Raw genomic sequence first — 20,167 nt, 5'->3', positions numbered from 1 at the left:
TATTAAAGTCCAGTTTATTGAGTGGCCCCCAAACCTCACTTCCGTAAAGAGCTATTGGTAGAATTACACTGTCAAATATTTTGGCCCGAATTCTAATTGTGATGTTGATATTGAATAATTTCTTTTTTATTGCATACATTGCTCTGCAGGCTTTTTCTTTGAGTGCATTCACTGCCATATTAAAGTTTCCCGATGCAGATATGGTCAGACCAAGGTAGGAGTCATTTTTTGTGTGTTCAGTTATGGTGTTGTTCAGGGTGAATTTATATTTGTGTTTCTGACGTCTGTTTTTTTGTGGGGAAATCATGATTTTCGTTTTTTGGAAATTTACTGCCAGGACCTAATTATGGCAATATTGCTCTAGAATATTAATGTTCTGTTGAAGACCTTTGGTTGGTGATAGAAGTACCAAGTCATCAGCATATAGCAGGTATTTCACCTCTGTGTCAAGTAGTGTGAGTCCTGGGGCTGAAGAATGGTCCAACATGTCTGCTAATTCATTGATATAAATGTTGAAAAGATTTGGACTCAAACTGCAGCCTTGTCTCACACCTCAACGTTGTGAAAGGAATTCTGTTCTTTGGTTTTGGATTTTTATTGCACACTTGTTTTCTGTGTACATACATACACCTTACCACCAAGCCCACTTTGGAGAAATTTGTAGAATAGCCCTTTGTGCCAAATAGAATAAAATGCTTTTTTAAAGTCAATACGCAAGCAAAGGTTTTGCCATCTTTTTTTTGGTGGACGTGTTTATTAATTAGTGTGTGTAAGGTGTATATATGGTCAGTAGTGCGATGGTTAGGGAGAAAGCCAATTTGACATTTACTTATTACATTTTTTTTCTTGAAGAAAGGTTTGAATTCTTGAATTCAATTCAAAATCTCTCTCTCTCTCAGTCCCTCTCTCTCTCTCTCTCTCTCTCTCTCAGTCCCTCTCTCTCTCTGTCCCTCTCTCTCTCTGTCCCTCTCTCACTCTTAGTCCCTCTCTCTCTCTCACTCCCTCTCTCTCACTCCCTCTCTCCGTTCATCTCTCTCTATCTTTCTCTCTCTCTCAGTCCCTCGCTCTATGCTGATCCAGACTTTGGAATTCAATGTTGCCATGGTAACAATGTTGAGTGCACCCTCTCTACTCTCCCCCTTTCTCACTCGTCTTATTCAGACCAGATCTGTTATTTCTAGCTCTATATTCAGATGCACCATTTGTATTCTATTCTATGTTATACTGGTATGAGAGTGGAATTGATAGGTTTTAGTGTTTTAGTTTTCTGTTATTTGTGTTTTTAGAACTTGACTTTATAACGTGACTTGTTGAAAGTCTGAACTTTCTGAGATGATCACAGTTTTTAGATAAACAGGCCTCATAACTGCACAGCTATAAACAACTAATGTTATCATCCTCCTTCTTCTTCTTGTCTTTCTTTGGCAGTAGCCCAACTACCATGTCCTCCTCAGTGACTGCTTCCTGTGAATAAGAGGACCAGAGCGAGAGCGTCCAATCACAATCAAGAGCCTCCACCAGCACATCTTTCCAGTGAGAGAGAGAGAAAGAGATAGAGGCCAAAGAGAGAGAGAGAGAAAACGAGTGCAGGAAGGAGAGGGGGAGAGAGTGAGAACAGTCGATGGATGCTGTCCGGATTGAGGGGACAGCGCATTCTTCATTAACGAGGAAAAGAAAGATTTCAAAATGGAGTCGAAGGATAGAAACTCGGCGGCAGGTAAGTCTTACCTCAGCTGATGTAAATGTATACCTTGGTAACGCAATGAGGTCCCACTTTACATCAAGTGGCACTATAATCAATGTATTTACGTGGTTATTACATAGGCAGGTACAGTGTAATTACATTGCAGGTACACATTGGTAATAGTACTTACAACTGTTATACTCGAGTGCGCTTTGCACAATTTCAAAGATTTATAAATGAAGTCACAATGGAGGTAAATGTGTAATCTAGAACAACAGTTCTAGCCTGGGGTGAGGTGAAGCCAAATAAAATACAAATGTTCAGATGTTATCGCAGGTGTAGAGAAAGGCTTATGTTCCTAGCTCCACCAGTGCAGTAATACCTAACAATAACAAAACAATACAGGCAAATCCCATAAATGTAAAGAAAGGAATGAAGAAATATGGAAATATTAGAACGAGCAATGTCAGAGTCCGGAATATAAATCTATATGTATATAATGGTGTGTATAGACATTATAGACAGTATATGAATAGAAAAGGTGGGTACAGCATTAGTTGTATAGGATCAGCCTTGACTAGAATACAGAATATACATATGAAGTGGCTAAAACAGTATGTAAGCATTATTAACGTGACCAGTGTTCCATGACTATGTACATAGGGCAGCAGCCTCTAAGGTGCAGGGTAGAGTACCGAGGGGTAGCAGGTTAGTAACAGTCTCTAAGGTGCAGGGTAGAGTACCGAGGGGTAGCAGGTTAGTAACAGTCTCTAAGGTGCAGGGTAGAGTACCCAGGGGTTACAGGTTAGTAACAGTCTCTAAGGTGCAGGGTAGAGTACCGAGGGGTAGCAGGTTAGTAACAGTCTCTAAGGTGCAGGGTAGAGTACCGAGGGGTAGCTGGTTAGTAACAGTCTCTAAGGTGCAGGGTAGAGTACCGAGGGGTAGCAGGTTAGTAACAGTCTCTAAGGTGCAGGGTAGAGTACCGGGGGGTAGCAGGTTAGTAACAGTCTCTAAGGTGCAGGGTAGAGTACCGGGGGGTAGCAGGTTAGTAACAGTCTCTAAGGTGCAGGGTAGAGTACCGGGGGGTAGCCGGCTAGTAACAGTCTCTAAGGTGCAGGGTAGAGTACCGGGGGGTATCAGGTTAGTAACAGTCTCTAAGGTGCAGGGTAGAGTACCGGGGGGTAGCAGGTTAGTAACAGTCTCTAAGGTGCAGGGTAGAGTACCGGGGGGTAGCAGGTTAGTAACAGTCTCTAAGGTGCAGGGTAGAGTACCGGGGGGTAGCCGGTTAGTAACAGTCTCTAAGGTGCAGGGTAGAGTACCGGGGGGTAGCAGCCTAGTAACAGTCTCTAAGGTGCAGGGTAGAGTACCGGGGGGTAGCAGGTTAGTAACAGTCTCTAAGGTGCAGGGTAGAGTACCGGGGGGTAGCTGGCTAGTAACAGTCTCTAAGGTGCAGGGTAGAGTACCGGGGGGTAGCCGGCTAGTAACAGTCTCTAAGGTGCAGGGTAGAGTACCGGGGGGTAGCAGGTTAGTAACAGTCTCTAAGGTGCAGGGTAGAGTACCGGGGGGGTAGCAGGTTAGTAACAGTCTCTAAGGTGCAGGGTAGAGTACCGGGGGGTAGCAGGTTAGTAACAGTCTCTAAGGTGCAGGGTAGAGTACCGGGGGGGTAGCAGGTTAGTAACAGTCTCTAAGGTGCAGGGTAGAGTACCGGGGGGTAGCAGGTTAGTAACAGTCTCTAAGGTGCAGGGTAGAGTACCGGGGGGTAGCAGGTTAGTAACAGTCTCTAAGGTGCAGGGTAGAGTACCGGGGGGTAGCAGGTTAGTAACAGTCTCTAAGGTGCAGGGTAGAGTACCGGGGGGTAGCCGGTTAGTAACAGTCTCTAAGGTGCAGGGTAGAGTACCGGGGGGTAGCAGGCTAGTAACAGTCTCTAAGGTGCAGGGTAGAGTACCGGGGGGTAGCAGGTTAGTAACAGTCTCTAAGGTGCAGGGTAGAGTACCGGGGGGTAGCTGGCTAGTAACAGTCTCTAAGGTGCAGGGTAGAGTACCGGGGGGGTAGCCGGCTAGTAACAGTCTCTAAGGTGCAGGGTAGAGTACCGGGGGGTAGCAGGTTAGTAACAGTCTCTAAGGTGCAGGGTAGAGTACCGGGGGGGTAGCAGGTTAGTAACAGTCTCTAAGGTGCAGGGTAGAGTACCGGGGGGGTAGCAGGTTAGTAACCAGTCTCTAAGGTGCAGGGTAGAGTACCGGGGGGGTAGCAGGTTAGTAACAGTCTCTAAGGTGCAGGGTAGAGTATCGGGGGGGTAGCAGGTTAGTAACAGTCTCTAAGGTGCAGGGTAGAGTACCGGGGGGTAGCAGGTTAGTAACAGTCTCTAAGGTGCAGGGTAGGGGACCGGGGGGGTATCCGGCTAGTAACAGTCTCTAAGGTGCAGGGTAGAGTACCGGGGGGTAGCAGGTTAGTAACAGTCTCTAAGGTGCAGGGTAGAGTACCGGGGGGTAGCCGGCTAGTAACAGTCTCTAAGGTGCAGGGTAGAGTCCCGGGGGGTAGCCGGTTAGTAACAGTCTCTAAGGTGCAGGGTAGAGTACCGGGGGGTAGCAGGTTAGTAACAGTCTCTAAGGTGCAGGGTAGAGTACCGGGGGGTAGCAGGTTAGTAACAGTCTCTAAGGTGCAGGGTAGAGTACCGCGGGGGTAGCTGGTTAGTAACGGTCTCTAAGGTGCTGAGTAGAGTACCGGGGGATAGCAGGTTAGTAACAGTCTCTAAGGTGCAGGGTAGAGTACCGCGGGGGTAGCAGGTTAGTAACAGTCTCTAAGGTGCAGGGTAGAGTAGCGGGGGGTAGCAGGTTAGTAACAGTCTCTAAGGTGCAGGGTAGAGTCCCGGGGGGTAGCAGGTTAGAGTACCGGGGGGTAGCAGGTTAGTAACAGTCTCTAAGGTGCAGGGTAGAGTATCGGGGGGGTAGCAGGTTAGTAACAGTCTCTAAGGTGCAGGGTAGAGTACCGGGGGGTAGCAGGTTAGTAACAGTCTCTAAGGTGCAGGGTAGGGGACCGGGGGGGTATCCGGCTAGTAACAGTCTCTAAGGTGCAGGGTAGAGTACCGGGGGGTAGCAGGTTAGTAACAGTCTCTAAGGTGCAGGGTAGAGTACCGGGGGGTAGCCGGCTAGTAACAGTCTCTAAGGTGCAGGGTAGAGTCCCGGGGGGTAGCCGGTTAGTAACAGTCTCTAAGGTGCAGGGTAGAGTACCGGGGGGTAGCAGGTTAGTAACAGTCTCTAAGGTGCAGGGTAGAGTACCGGGGGGTAGCAGGTTAGTAACAGTCTCTAAGGTGCAGGGTAGAGTACCGCGGGGGTAGCTGGTTAGTAACGGTCTCTAAGGTGCTGAGTAGAGTACCGGGGGATAGCAGGTTAGTAACAGTCTCTAAGGTGCAGGGTAGAGTACCGCGGGGGTAGCAGGTTAGTAACAGTCTCTAAGGTGCAGGGTAGAGTAGCGGGGGGTAGCAGGTTAGTAACAGTCTCTAAGGTGCAGGGTAGAGTCCCGGGGGGTAGCAGGTTAGAGTACCGGGGGGTAGCTGGTTAGTAACAGTCTTTAAGGTGCAGGGTAGAGTACCGGGGGGTAGCAGGTTAGTAACAGTCTCTAAGGTGCAGGGTAGAGTACCGGGGGGTAGCTGGCTAGTAACAGTCTCTAAGGTGCAGGGTAGAGTACCGGGGGGTAGCAGGTTAGTAACAGTCTCTAAGGTGCAGGGTAGAGTACCGGGGGGTGGCCGGCTAGTAACAGTGACTAAAGTTCAGGGCAAGGTGCTGGGCAGAGGCCTATGTAACCATCATGTAAATGCACAGGTTTTAGCACCACTTCATGTACAAGGGGACCAGAGGGGTATACTATGGTGATGTTGGAGGTAAGAAGAGGATAGGAACACTGATACTGTATAGGATTGATTGTATAAGCCTAAATGGTTGATTGATTGATTAATTGATTGATTGAGTTGCGACAATGAAGATTTCCTGTTGAGTCTTGCTTTGTTCCTGTATGTGCTGATGTTGCTGCTGTTCCTGCGCTGTGATTATGTATATTGAGTTGTGTGTGTGTGTGTGTGTGTGTGTGTGTGTGTGTGTGTGTGTGTGTGTGTGTGTGTGTGTGTGTGTGTGTGTGTGTGTGTGTGTGTGTGTGTGTGTGTGTGTGTGTGTGTTCTGTCTCATCGAGTGTGTTGTGTATTCTGCGCTAGCCCTGTCTATGCTGATTATGTGGGGGAGAGAGTGGTGTCATGGTCATGAATATGGAGCACATTGAGATTCTCAGTGTAATTTGTTGTGTTCACCATCAATTCCTTCCTGTTAAGACGAGTCAGCAGTATCGTCCAACTCCCCTTCCAAGGACACCTCATATAACCACTTATACCCCTCCTCTCTCTGTCTCTTTCTTTCTCTCTGCATCTCTCGCTGCCTCTCTTTCTCTCTCTCGGCATCTCTCTTTGCCTCTTTCTCTCTCTCTTTCTCTCTCTCTCTGCCTCTCTCTCTGCCTCTTTCTTTCTCTCTGCCTCTCTCTCTCTGCCTCTTTCTTTCTCTCTGCCTCTTTCTCTCTCTGTCTCTCTCTCTGCCTCTTTCTTTCTCTCTGCCTCTCTCTCTGCCTCTCTCTCTGCCGCTTTCTCTCTCTCTCTCTGCCTCTTTCTCTGCATCTTTCTCTCTCTCTGCCTCTCTCTCTGCCTCTCTCTCTGCCTCTTTCTCTCTCTGCCTCTTTCTCTCTCTGCCTCTCTCCCTGCCTCTTTCTCTCTCTCTGCCTCTTTCTCTGCCTCTTTCTCTCTTTCTCTGTCTCTGCCTCTTTCTCTCTCTCTCTGCCTCTTTCTCTCTCTCTTTCTCTCTTTCTGCCTCTTTCTCGCTCTCTGCCTCTTTCTCTCTCTGCGTCTCTCTCTCTGCCTATTTCTCTCTCGCTTTCTTTCTCTCTGCCTCTTTCTCGCTCTCTGCCTCTTTCTCTCTCTGCGTCTCTATCTCTGTCTCTTTCTCTCTCTGCCTCTTTCTCTCTGCCTCTTTCGCTCTCTGCCTCTTTCTCTCTGCCTCTTTCTCTCTCTGCCTCTTTCTCTCTCTGCCTCTTTCTCTCTCTCTCTCTGCATCTCTCTCTGCCTCTTTCTCTCCCTCTGCATCTCTCTCTGCCTCTCTCTCTCTCTGCATCTCTCTCTGCCTCTCTCTCTGTCTCTTTCTCTCTCTCTCTTTCTCTCTCTCTGCATCTGTCTCTGCATCTCTTTTTTCTGTCCATCCCTTTTTCATTCTCTCTCCTCCCTCTCCCTCAACTCCCCTTTCTCCCTTTTTCTATCTCATCTGTTCCTCTCTTGTCTCTACTGCACTTCTTCTCCTTCTTCCTCCCTCCACCTTTCTCATCCCTTTTCTATTTCTCACTTTTCTTCCTCCTTGTCCCTTCTCTACTTCTCATCCCTCCCCTCCCTCTCTCTCTCCTCCTCCTCTGCCCTCCTCTCTAGGGATGGTTTGTGAGAAGGGGATCCAGATCCTCCTCACCACCGTGGGGGCCTTTGCAGCCTTCTGCCTGATGACGGTTTCTATAGGGACGGACTACTGGCTGTACTCCCGCGCCTCCATCTGCAACAGCACCCGCAACCACTCGGATGACCCCCACAACAAGGACAAGAAGGACCCCGGAGCCCTCACCCACTCTGGCCTCTGGAGGATCTGCTGCCTGGAAGGTAGGCTACTGAAATGCTACTGAGACACCATCTTGGATCTGTGGGTGGAGTGGGAGAGGATGGATAGAGGGTAAACGGAGGCATGTGGGGATCTTGTATCTGTGTGTGTGTGTGTGATGTTGGAGGGGATGAGTTAGGACTGTTTCCATTTGAGCCTTTTGTCCTAATGTCCTTTCTAGATTTAAAGGTGCGCTATGCAGAAATCCTTCCACCATTTCCTGGTTGCTAAAATTCGAATAGTTCTCCTAATTTCAGTTTATGTGACAAAACAGGCAGGTATAGTGTAGAGAATCATTGTACAATCTAAACCGCTGTGAAATATATTTTCCATTACCCAAAAATATTGTATTTTCAGCTGTTTGAAGCTGGTGTACAAAACCGAAAGTAAAACACGCAAAAATGAAACTTAAGAATGGGGAGCATAGAAATTGCTCATATAGTACAGATCTACCACTTCTTACTTTACTGACTTTATTGTCCCCATGGGGAAATTTTGTTGCAGTGTCATGTACACGTTTAAAGTGTTGTTTAAATACAAAGCAAATTGACAATACAACTTCCATAACAGTTACATACCAATAAAAAGAGACAAGCCTGCTGGCCTTACTGTGTCGATAGGAACATTAGCCCGAGCTATTAAGGAGGGATATCACACCTGGCACAAATTATTGTCTAGTTCTGTTTTTCCTGCCGACGGGTGCCCTATACCTGTGCCCAGAGGGGAGTAGTACAAAGTCCGGGTACAGGGGGTGGCTTGATTTTAGACTTGCTTTCAATGAGAATGGCAGATCTATAACTCACATTTCTATGTGAATTTGTTTGGGTCACCCAAAAAGTTACATATTGCAGTTTTTAAGAGATTCGATACTATAAATACTATGTATAATATATTGAATGTAATAGTAATAGTTGGTAAAAGCTGGTAATAGTTGGTAATAGCTGGTAATAGCTGGTAATAGCTGGTAAACGTTGGTAATAGCTGGTAATAGTTGCTAATAGGTGGTAATAGTTGGTAATAGTTGATAATAGCTGGTAAAAGTTGGTAATAGCTGGTAATAGGTGGTAATGGTTGGTAATAGTTGCTAATTGTTGCTAATAGGTGATAATAGTTGGTAATAGTTGGTAATAGTTGGTAATAGCTGGTAAAAGCTGGTAATAGCTGATAAATAGGTGGTAATAGCTGGTAATAGTTGGTGATAGCTGATAATAGTTGGTATGATCAAAGTAAGGACTGTGGCCATTTTGGATCTAATGCAATACCATTGCAGACCTCATGTCTGTGTCCTAATGCACTACCTGCAGTGTTGCTGTCTTGTGAGATGGAAAGGAATAAGGACTGATTGGAATGGACGCTCAGAGTTGATGTTGTGCAGTTTTTTGTGTCAGATGAGAGTGAATGGATGGTATGTTACCATATGTTTCAGTGGAATTATGTAGTCAGCAGTGCTGCCGTTAAAGTCATTATAATGTGAAGCAATGCACATGCTGAGTTTATGAGCTCCTTGGAAAATCTGGAACGTGGAAATGCTGGAAGAGGAAACTCCTAGGCTTTCCCAGTGGACTGATGTTTCTGTTTAATGATTTCCAAAGAGCATCAAATCAATTGTTATTGGTCACATACACGTGTTTATCAGATTTTATTGCGGGTGTAGTGAAATGCTTGTGCTTCTAGTTCCGACAATGCAGCAGTATCTAACAAGCAATATCTAATAATTTCACAACATATACCCAATACACACTAAGTAAAGGAATGGAATTTAGAATATATAAATATATGGACGAGCAATGTCAGAGTGGCATACACTGCATGCACAATTATTAGGCAAATTGTATTCCTCGGGATTCATTTTGTTGTTGAATAAACACAATGCTCGCAGTCAATCCAAAATGTTATTGAACCTCAAACCTGAATGTTTAACAAAGGAAAAGTGAGTTTTTGTCACAACGTCCACAGAAGGTGGCGCCTCTCTCCGGTCGGGCGGCGCTCGGTGGTCATCGTCACCGGCCTACTAGCTGCCACAGATCCATGTTTCGGTGACTGTTAGTTATGTCTGTTTGTTGTCTGCACCTGTTCCTTGTTTGTAATTAGGGGGGGTATTTAGTTTGTCTGTTTGGTTTGGGGATTTGTGCGGGATTGTTGCTTGTTATGTTTTAAGTTGTGGCCAGGATTTATTTATGTATTAGACTACGCCGCGTACTATTTAGGTTTTAGGGTTGCCGGGCTGCGCCCCGTCTATTTTTGTATTTTGGAGCTGTTCTCCTGCCTTATTGGGATTCTGCACCCTGCTTTGTTGCGGCATTTTTGTTTATAGATTATTAAACGTTTTGTTCAACGGACCTCCGTCTCCTGCGCTTGACTTCACCCCTTTTCCTGCCATCGAAACGTGACAGTTTTGTCTTTCTCAGGGAAATATATAAGTGTGCAGAATTATTAGGCAACTAAATTACAAAAATAATTTCTCTCTTGTTTATTCTCAATTTTTAGAGTAAGTGTAACAGATAAGTAACACAAAATGACAATTATATAACCTTTTTGGCCTTTCAGTGACCAATATAGCCACCCTTATTTTCAATAACTGCCATGAGCCTTCCATCCATGGAGTCTGTCAGTTTCTTGATCTGTTCACGATCAATTTTCGCTGAAGCAGCAACCACAGCCTCCCAAATGCTGTTCAAAAAGGTGTATTGTCTTCTATCACTGTAAATCTCACGTTTGAGAAGGGCCCACAAGTTCTCAATAGGATTTAAGTCAGGTGAGGAAGGGGGCCAGGTCATTATTCAGGCATCTTTGAGGCCCTTGCTGGCTAGCCAAGCAGTGGAGTACTTGGATGCATGTGATGGAGCATTGTCCTGCATAAAGATCATGGCCTTCTAGAATGCTGAGGACTTCTTCCTGTACCACTGTTTGACGAAAGAATCTTCCAGAAACTGGCAGTAGGTTTGGGAGTTGAGTTTCAGTCCATCTTCAACCCGAAAAGGTCCAACTACCTCATCCTCAATGATAGCAGCCCATACCAGTACCCCTCCTTCACCTTGCTGGCACCTGACTCAAAGTGGTGCCCTGTGTCCATTACTGATCCAGCCACGGGCCCATCCATTTGGTCCATCAAGAGTCACTTTCATTTCATCTGTCCATAAAACCTTTGAAAAATCTGTCTTCAGTTATTTCTTTGCCCAATCTTGACGCTTCAACTTGTGAATCTTATTCAGTGGTGGTCTTGTTTCAGTCTTCTTGACCTTGGCCATGTCTCTGAGCACTTGACACCTTGTACTTCTCAACACTCCAGGTGGGTTGCAGTTCTGGAATACGGTGGCACTGGAGGATAATGGGTTCCTGGTAGTTTGACGTTTAATTCTTCTCAAGTCTTTTGCAGTTAATTTGCGCCTTTTCTTCCCCATGCGTTTTTTGCGCCCCAGTTGACTATTCGCAACAAAACGTTTGAATGTCCGGTGGTCACACCTCAATAGTTTAGCTATTTAAAGAGTGTCGCATCCGTCTGAAAGGCATTTTACATTTTTGGCTTTTCAGTGTCAGTTAAAAAAAATGTTGGGCCCATTTTACCTGAGGTAATGAGTCTGCCTAATAATTATGCACACCTTGATATAAGGTGTTATTCACTTTCGCCACACCCTCCCTCATTACACAAATACATATCACCTGAAAATGATTAAATCCAATAAGCATTCAAGTTTATATGGTTTGGAGTTTGAAAATGTGAATAGAAACAATGATAAGATCAGAATACTCACTTGCCTAATAATTGTGCACGCAGTGTAGATTAAGATACAGTAGAATAGTATAGAATACAGTATATTTACTACCGTTTCAAAGTTTGGGGTAACTTAGAACTGTCCTTGTTTTTGAAGGAAAAGCACATTTACTGTCCATCAAAATAACATCATATTGATCAGAAATACAGAAATACAGAAATACAGTGTAGACATGGTTAATGTTGTAAATGACTATTGTAGCTGGAAATTTAAAGTTTTATTAAGTTTTCTTGTTTTTCAATCAACCAACAAAACACATTCCACATTCACAGATGTGACATACTTAAAAAAAAAATATATATATATATATATATATATATATATATATATATATATATATATATATATATATATATATATATAATCATAATAATATATTTTTTAAAATTATAATAATAATAAATTAAAATTAAAATATATATATATATTATATATACATACACACAAAGAATAATTATTAAAAAATAAATATATATATAAAACTTGCAGCAGCACTATCAAGGTTCTTCTTAGCTATTTCCGGCCTTAGCTGAGACGACGAGCAAATAATTAGTTTTTAGATTTTACAGCACCTTACACAACATGTATCTGCTCATTTCCCTAATCACCCCATTCACTCTGTCCAATTTGAAGTAGTGGAGACCAGAGTCTATCAAACTTGGGCTGTCTCCTGCAGAGGTCATAAGTGAGCTTTTCAAGAGGGAGAAAGTCAACAATCTGGTCAATCTACATTTTAAATGTAGGAGAGGTATTAGAGGCCCACAATAGAAGAATACATTTCTTAGCAAAGTATGTAATAGTCATCAGCAAATTTTCTCTGTCATGATCAAGAACAAAGTCCTGCTGGGCATTAAGAAGATAGATACACGGGGTCATATCAAACTGTACATCTAGTATTTTCTGTGCAGCAGTATGTATAGATTGCCAAAATCTGGCAATCTCTCTACAGCTCCAAAATACATGCATATAGGTTCCACTTTCAGAGGTACATCTTTTACAGTTAGGAGAAATGTCTGTTTTCATTCTATGGAGTCTCAAAGGAGTGTAATAAAATGTGTACAAAAATGTGTAATTAGAGTCTTTCATTTTTACATTAGTAGAGGAGCAGTATACCCTGTCGCAAACCTCCACCCATAACTCATCACTGATAGTCAGACCAAGGTCCTTTTCCCAGATTATTTTCAAAGGAGTAAAGGAGGAGCCCCCTTTCTCAGAAAGGAGTCTATAGATATAGGAGACTTTGCCTTTAATGGATTGTGCTGTAGCAAGAGGGGTTTCAACTTCATTCAACTGAGTTCTAAACCTCCTCTTGGAAGTAAATGACGAAATGACATGTCTAATTTGAAGATTTGAAAAAAAATGGGATCTTGGCACATTGAATTCACTGCAGAGCTCTTGAAAGGATTTCAGTGTAGTGGTTTTCTGATGAAATAGGTCTGAAAAGGTCCTGATTCCTAGAGTATGCCAAAGATTAAAGTTGGCATCCCTCAGGGCTTTTGGCAAGTCTGGGTTGCCTACTATAGGCGAGTGAGAACATGTTTGGGAGGAAATGCCCAGGTATTTCTTACAGTCTCTCCACGCTAGTAGGGTGCTGTAAATCAAAGGTTTTGGCTATGTTGCCCATTTCACTAAAGTTATTAATGAATATAATTGAGTTTACGGGCAATGAACCACAGGATTGGGCTTCTATCTGAATCCACATTGACTCTTGTCTGTTTGTGATCCATGTTAGCATGTTGCGGATTTGGGCAGACCAGTAGTACAATTGAAGGGAGGGAAGGGCAAGACCACCCTTAGGTTCAGGTTTAGATAGAGTGGAGAACTTGATCCCAGGTTTTTTATTGCCCCATATAAATTTGGTGATGCTTTGGTTAGTTGTTTTGAAAAAGGAAACTGGGAGATAGCATGGGAGCATCTGAAATAGTTCAGTCTAGGGAGGATGTTCATACGTATGACATTAATTCTTCCTACTAAGCTAATTGGGAGGGAGATCCAGGTTTGGAGATCGTTCTTGATTCGATCCAGGAGTGGAAGATCATTTTCCTTGAAAAGGCTATTCAGATCTGGTGTTATGAAGATCCCAAGGTATTGAAAACCCTGGGTCTTCCATTGGAATGGACATAGTGTCTTCATAGAGCTGGTGAGTGTAATATTGAGAGGGCAGACAGTGGATTTGTTAAAATGTATCTTATAACCTGAAAACTTGCCATACTGAGCAATTGTGTCTAAAATGGGAGGGAGGGATTTCTCAGGGTTGGATATGTAGAGCAAGACATCATCCACGTAGAGCGAAATCTTGTGCTGCAGGCCGCCTGCAGAAACACCCATAATACTTGGATTGCTCCTTATCAACTCTGCCAGAGGCTCCGCCCCCAACAAGTAGAGCAGGGGGGACAGCGAGCACCCTCGTCTTGTGCCCCATCCCAAAGGGAATCTGTCAGAGTTCAGTCTGTTTGTAGTCACCATGGCATTTGGATGAGAGTATAGTGATTTGATCCATTTAATAAAGTTTGGGCCCATATTGAACTTTTCTAAGACTGAGAACAGAAAGCTCCACTCCATCCTGTCGAACGCCTTCTCAGCATCCAGTGAAGCCAGCAGGACAGGGGTCTTCTGTGCGTTTACTTGATCAATAATATCAAAAAGACGGCGAATGTTATCAGAAGAGTATCTATCTCTAATAAATCCAGTTTGGTCCGCTTTTATTAAGAAGAAGAGTGTTTAGTCTTTTGGCGAGCAATTTGGTAATTATTTTGTAGTCGAAATCCAACAAGCTTATGGGTGGGAAGGATGAGCAGGATAGAGGGTCCTTGTCTTTTTTGAGCAACACTGTAATGCGAGCTGTGTGCATTGAGTCTGGGAGAACTCCGTTTTTGAAAAAAATCCTCCAGCATTGGCATGAAAATAGGGCTAAGCTGGGGCCAAAAAGCTTTATAGAACTCTCTTGGGAATCCATCTGGGCCTGGGGACTTATTAGGTGGCATGGAGGTAATTGCCTCCAGGACCTCCTCAGGAGTGAAGGGGGAGTTGAGATCTTCTTGGTCGGTCTCTGATAATTTAGGTAGCGAGAATCCCTCTAGGAAGGAGTGGAGTTCTGCCTCCGTATGTTTTCTCTCAGAGGTATATAGTTTGCAGTAAAAATCATGAAAAGTTAAATGTATCTTTTTGGGGTCATATGTGACCTCGTCCTCTACTGTTCGGATAGCTATGATTGTACGCTCTGACTGCTCTTTTTTAATTGGTAAGCAAGCAATCTACTTGGCCTATTGCTATACTCATGGTATTTCTGTTTAGTAAAGAAACCTTTTTTTATCTCCCAAGTATAGTCCAAGTTCAGTTTGGCAATTGCTGCTTTAAGTTGACTCCAGGAGGTGCTGTCTGGGGATTGTTTATGTACTTTTTCACAGCGTTCCAGCTCCCTCTCAAGATCTACCCTGTGTGCTTCCATTGCTTTTTTCTTAGAGGACACATCTGCAATTAGATGACCTCTTAGTGTGGTTTTAGCAGCGTCGCACATTGTGGCCGGAGAAACAGGAGAATCTTTGTTGTCTTGTGTGTAGTTGTCTATCCATGTAGTTACCAATGTATGGAACGCTTCGTTTGATAACATAAAGGTGTTGAATTTCCAGCTCTTTGACCTCGGGATGTTTTTGCAGAGGTCAAAGCGGAGGTGGACAAAGGCGTGATCTGAAAGTGCTATGGGTCCGATTGTGCACGTGGCTGAATTTATGAAACTCTTTGGGATAAAAATGTAATCTATACGGGAGTAGGTGTTATGGACATTAGAGTAGTATGCATAGTCCATAGATGAGCTATTAGTCTCTCTCCAGATATCTATCAGTCCCATCTCTTTAGTAAGAAAGTTCAACATCTTTGCAGATCTAGGACTTGTGGTGGGGATTTGAGATGATTTGTCTAGGGTTGGGTTGAGGGTACAATTAAAATCTCTGGCCACCACGCCAAAGGAAACACAATGCTCATTGAACAGGGTTATCATTTTTGACATGAAAGCAGGTGTATCTGTGTTAGGGGCGTATATGTTTAAGATAGTAATTGGTTGTCCATACAGTGACCCAGTTATCAAAATAAATCTCCCCTCGAATAGCTACATAGGCCCATTATCAGCAACCATCACTCCTGTGTTCCAATGGCACATTGTGTTAGCTAATCCAAGTTTATCATTTTAAAAGGCTAATTGATCATTAGAAAACCCTTTTGCAATTATGTTAGCACAGCTGAAAACTGTTGTTCTGATTAAAGAAGCAATAAAACTGGCCTTCTTTAGTCTAGTTCAGTATCTGGAGCATCATCATTTGTGGGTTTCGATTACAGGCTCAAAATGGCCAGAAACAAAGACCTTTCTTCTGAAACTCGTCAGTCTATTCTTGTTCTGAGAAAAAAAGGCTATTCCATGCGAGAAATGTCAAAGAAACTGAAGATCTCGTACAATGCTGTGTACTACTCCCTTCACAGAACAGCACAAACTGGCTCTAACCAGAATAGAAAGAGGAGTGGGAGGCCCTGGTGCACAACTGAGCAAGAGGACAAATACATTAGAGTGTCTAGTTTGAGAAACAGACGCCTCACACGTCTTCAACTAGCAGCTTTATTAAATAGTACCTGCAAAACACCAGTCTCAACATCAACAGTGAAGAGGCGACTCCGGGATGCTGGCCTTCTAGGCAGAGTTGGAAAGAAAAAGCCATATCTCAGACTGGCCAATAAAAAGAAAAGATTAAGAAGGGAAAAAGAACACAGATACTGGACAGAGGAACTCTGCCTGGAAGGCCAGCATCCCGGAGCCGCCTCTTCACTGTTGATGTGATACTGTCTGAACTGTATCTGTGCAGAGAGCTAGTACAGTACAGCCACTTCATCTATCAATACTGGATGTTTGTGAAGATTGTAATTTCTACCCTTCAAATGAATATGTCATAAGGATACCACTTCATCCCTGAACTAAGGATGACTCCAGTGGTGAAGTAGGTAACAGGAGCTGATGGTCTAGATGTACAGTATACAGTGGTTGTATTCCTCATGTTCCATGGTGTCAGCAGATCAGGAAGTTGAAATCACCTGAAAAGAACCCCTCTCATCTCACCCCATTCCTTCCATCACTGTCTTTAATTTATAACCTACCTTACACGCATCACCCACTAGCACTGTGCTCAACAACCATGTGTTGTAAACCTGATTCAACTAGATCCATCGAGCCTTTGATAAGCTGAATCAGGTATATTACAACTGGCTCTACAAACTCACTGCAGACCCTGTTGCCCAACCCTGCACTAGTCCAGCGATTTAGCTGAAGGGATCTCTGAAAATGACAGTAGCCATCACGCCATCTTCACTGCGGCACAAGCAGCTAATTTATAATACATTCAACTGCTGCTCTGACATACAGGCTTTAGAAGGGGGAAGACAGGACAGGGCTGGATAGGACAGAATAGAACAGAATAGGACAGTAGTTGAAGCTGAATGAATGGTGTTAGCTAGCTGCCGTATGTTTGTAGTCCCGTCACTACTCCTCTATAAGGCATGTCGGGTAAGTCCCATCCTTGGCCTGGTCATTGTGCAAAGCTCATTTGTCCTCATCTCTAAGCTTCCTGATAACAAAGCAGCCAATTAGAGATAAGCCCCAGCCCTCACAGCAATGCTGCAGTGCTCCTCTCTCTCTCTCTCTCTCTCTCTCTCTCTCTCTCTCTCTCTCTCTCTCTCCTCTCTTTCTCTCTCGCTCGCTCTCATGTTCTCTCTCCCTCTCTCCCTTTCTCTGCTCTCTCTCTTTACTCTCTCTCTCTTTACTCTCTCCCTCCCTCTCTCTCTGCTCTCTCTCTCTTCCCACTCTCTCCCTCTGTCATCTCTGCCTCTCTCTCTCTGCCCCTCTCTCTCATACTCCCTCTGACTCTGTCTGCTATCTCTCCCTTTACGTTCTCTATGCTCTCCCCGCTCTCGCTCTCTCTCTTTCTCTCTCGCTCTCTCGCTCTCTTTCTTTCTCTTTCCCCCTATCTCTCTCTCTCTCCTCTCTTTCTCTCTCTCCTCTCTTTCTTTATGCGGTGCAGTGGAGCCTTCAGTGCTTTGGTATGGCTTAGAGGTCAAGTATCCTTGATGTCCGTAGAGTATTGAGTCAAGATGGATGCTCAGAAGCTGTGCAGTGATGCAGTGAAGTGTAGGTGCAATGGAAACAGAGGACATATTGGCTCTAAAAGATTTAAGCCTGCGGGTGGGTGTCACACATTGCTGTGTTAGGTGCTGAAGAATGGGGTATTCTCTGATATGGCAGTTTGAGAGGATTCCAGATTTGTATTTTTATTTTATTTGTACCTTTATTTAACTAGGCAAAATACTAGTAGGTCAGTACAGTCTCTCCCTTAGCTTTTAGTCAAAGGCCCCTAACCTCACATTGTGGGCTGCAAATATTCAATATTCAACTGAAACCAATGGAGAGCAAGAGTTTAATGTGCATGGCATCAGACAAGCCACCAATCAACAGCAGTGATATGAGTGTTGATGCTTTAGATTGAATGCTGTTGTGGTGATGGTTCAAATAGAGAACACTGATCTTTGGGGCATTACTTAGAGGCAGCCTCTACTGCCCATGTAGGTCAGTTTCACCCCTCCAGTATGTTTCTTACAGAGTTTCCAGGTAAGTGAATAGAAGTGAGTGAAACTCAGGTCATTTTGGCTCTAGCCAGCTGTTTCTCTGTTTCAGGAGTAGCCAGTACAGCTGTAGAGTAGTTGCTCCCTAGACACTGGTTTTCCCACCTAATGGTTATGGTTAACATTGGGAGAGAAGGTTAACTGATCCTAGATCTGTACCAATGGGGAACTACTTCCTGGTTTAGAGCCAAAATGGCGTCTGTCAGGGGGTTTAGCTGACACCCTCCTCTGTGCCCCCATCTCTTTCTTTACAGACGACAACCATGGAAATAAAAGAACTATGAGAAAGAGACAAGCTCACCCCACATCTGTCCTTCTCTCCCTCCTCCGTCTGTCTCATCATTCCATCACTCCAACTCTCTCACAATCCATCCATCAGCCAGCACCAGTCGTGTGCTGTCATCACCGTGCGTCCGTCCGTCCATCTGTCTGTCTGCAGTAGAGCCACAAGACCCCAGCGGGTAGCTATCTGTCTGCCTGTCTGCCTGTATGGATGGCTCTCTGTGTTGGGGTGTGTGTGGGGGTGAGTTAGTGTGTTCATTCAGTTACTGCATGCTCTTATTCAGAAAGGACCACAGTGAAATGACTATTTTTAAGTGAATATTGGTAGCTGTGGTTCACTCTAAATAAAACCTTCTTATTAGAACTATACATACATATACGCTGGTACCCTTTCTACATTCAATTAGTGTTTTTCTACCCAGCACCTGATGACAAATAATGTATGTATGTGAGTGTGATATTAATGAGATACTGCATGACCTTAACGACAGACCCAGGACCAATTTTGGTAGTTTTGTTTTCCTAATGGTTATGGTGAGGGCTGGGGCAAGGACATCTGATCTAGAATCAGTTCCTAAGGGCAGAGAGTGTGGATGTTTTGTGTTGGGGATGCGTACTGTTCTGTCCTCAGACCTACCTGGGAAGGGTGAACAATGACAGGACAGAACCTGAGGCACAACCAGTCTGCAGTTTCTCTCTCTCATGCCTTTTTCTCTTCCTCTTTCTCTCTTGCTCTCTTTTTATATGCTAATATAAACTGCTGTTTCTTTTTCTGATGAATCCCTGTGGAGTGGAGCTGATGCATGTGCTGATGTATAAAGTGTGTGTGTGCGCGCGTGTGTGTGTGCATGTGTGTGTGTGTGTGAGATAGAGAGTGTGTGTATTCTGTTCTAACCCCGCCACCCCACACCTCCCTCTCTCTCTCTCTCTCTCTCTCTCTCTCTCTCTCTCTCTCTCTCTCTCTCTCTCTCTCTCTCTCAGGGGTGAAGAGGGGAGTGTGTTCTCAGATCAACCACTTCCCTGAGGATGCTGACTTTGACCATGATGGGCCTGAGTATGTTCTACGTAAGTCAACATCTGATGAACCTGAAGTGGAGGTGCAGGCTTTTGTTCCAGCCCAGCTCTAATATACCTGATTCAAATTAAATCTAATTTTATTAGTCACATGCGCCAAATACAACAGGTGTAGACCTTACATTGAAATGCTTACTTACAAGCCCTTAACCAACAATGCTGTTTTAAGGAAAAAAAGAGTTAAGAAAATATTTACTAAATAAACTAAAGTAAATAATAAACTAAAGTAACACAATAACATAACAATAACGAGGCTATATACAGGGGGTACCGGTACCGAGTCAGTGTGCAGGGGTACAGGTTAGTCGAGGTCATTTGTACATGTAGGTAGGAGTGAAGTGACTATGCATAGATAATAAACAGTGAGTAGCAGCAAGTGTAAAAACAAAGTGGGAGGGGGTCATTGTAAATAGTCCGGGTGGCCATTTGATTAATTGTTCAGCAGTCTTATGGCTTGGGAGTAGAAGCTGATAAGGAGCCTTTTGGACCCAGACTTGGTGCTCCGGTACCGCTTGCCGTGCGGTAGCAAGAAAACAGTCTATGACTTGAGTGGCTGGAGTCTTTGACAATTTTTTGTGGTCTAAAAAGAAAAACATTTGAACAGGTGTGTTGGGCAGGGCTGGAACACAACCCTGCACACACTGTTGCCACCCCCAGGACGGGAGTTCCCCATAACTGATACACAGCCTAACTCATCCACAACTGTAAACCACTTTTTACAGAAGACTTAGACCACATAGAGTAGTTAGATCTCACTCCTGAAGACCGGGAGAAAATAAGCTGTGTTTGAATAAAACATGTTAGTGTTTGTATGAAGTCGAGGGATAATGTGCTGCCCTAGTTCACGGGTGTTCCTCCAGGCCACACCTGTGTGGGTGTTCCGTGCCGCACTATGTGTGTCCGCCCCACAATGCAGCAGGAGAAGACTGTGTACTGTTTACTATGTAGCCTCGGCATTTGGCTGGCATTTACTTTGGCATTTCTGTCCTCTGGCCTATGTCCTAGATGGGAAAGGAGTGGTGAAGTGT

At 44.2% G+C, this 20,167-nt stretch overlaps 1 protein-coding gene across 2 annotated transcripts in view; it reads left to right on the top strand.

Annotated features, from left to right (window-relative positions):
- The window catches only part of LOC106605817 (voltage-dependent calcium channel gamma-4 subunit), a 47,267-nt gene that overhangs the window by 23,368 nt on the left and 3,732 nt on the right, over nucleotides 1-20,167 (top strand). Inside the window, exons 2-4 of one of the 2 annotated variants that reach the window (XM_082975528.1) lie at nucleotides 1,432-1,717; nucleotides 7,134-7,355; nucleotides 19,047-19,130. In XM_082975528.1, the coding sequence (XP_082831654.1) occupies nucleotides 1,687-1,717; nucleotides 7,134-7,355; nucleotides 19,047-19,130 (337 nt within the window). In that variant the 5' untranslated portion in view covers nucleotides 1,432-1,686. Of the gene's footprint in view, nucleotides 1-1,428; nucleotides 1,718-7,133; nucleotides 7,356-19,046; nucleotides 19,131-20,167 lie in introns of both variants that reach the window. The other variant, XM_082975527.1, reaches the window with a different exon arrangement.

The sequence above is a fragment of the Salmo salar genome, chromosome 05 (genome assembly GCF_965601325.2).
Source record: "Salmo salar chromosome 05, fSalSal1, whole genome shotgun sequence".
NCBI classification, from domain to species: domain Eukaryota; kingdom Metazoa; phylum Chordata; class Actinopteri; order Salmoniformes; family Salmonidae; genus Salmo; species Salmo salar.
The sequence above is the reverse complement of the archived record's forward strand: the minus strand, read 5'-3'. Positions and strand labels throughout refer to the sequence as shown.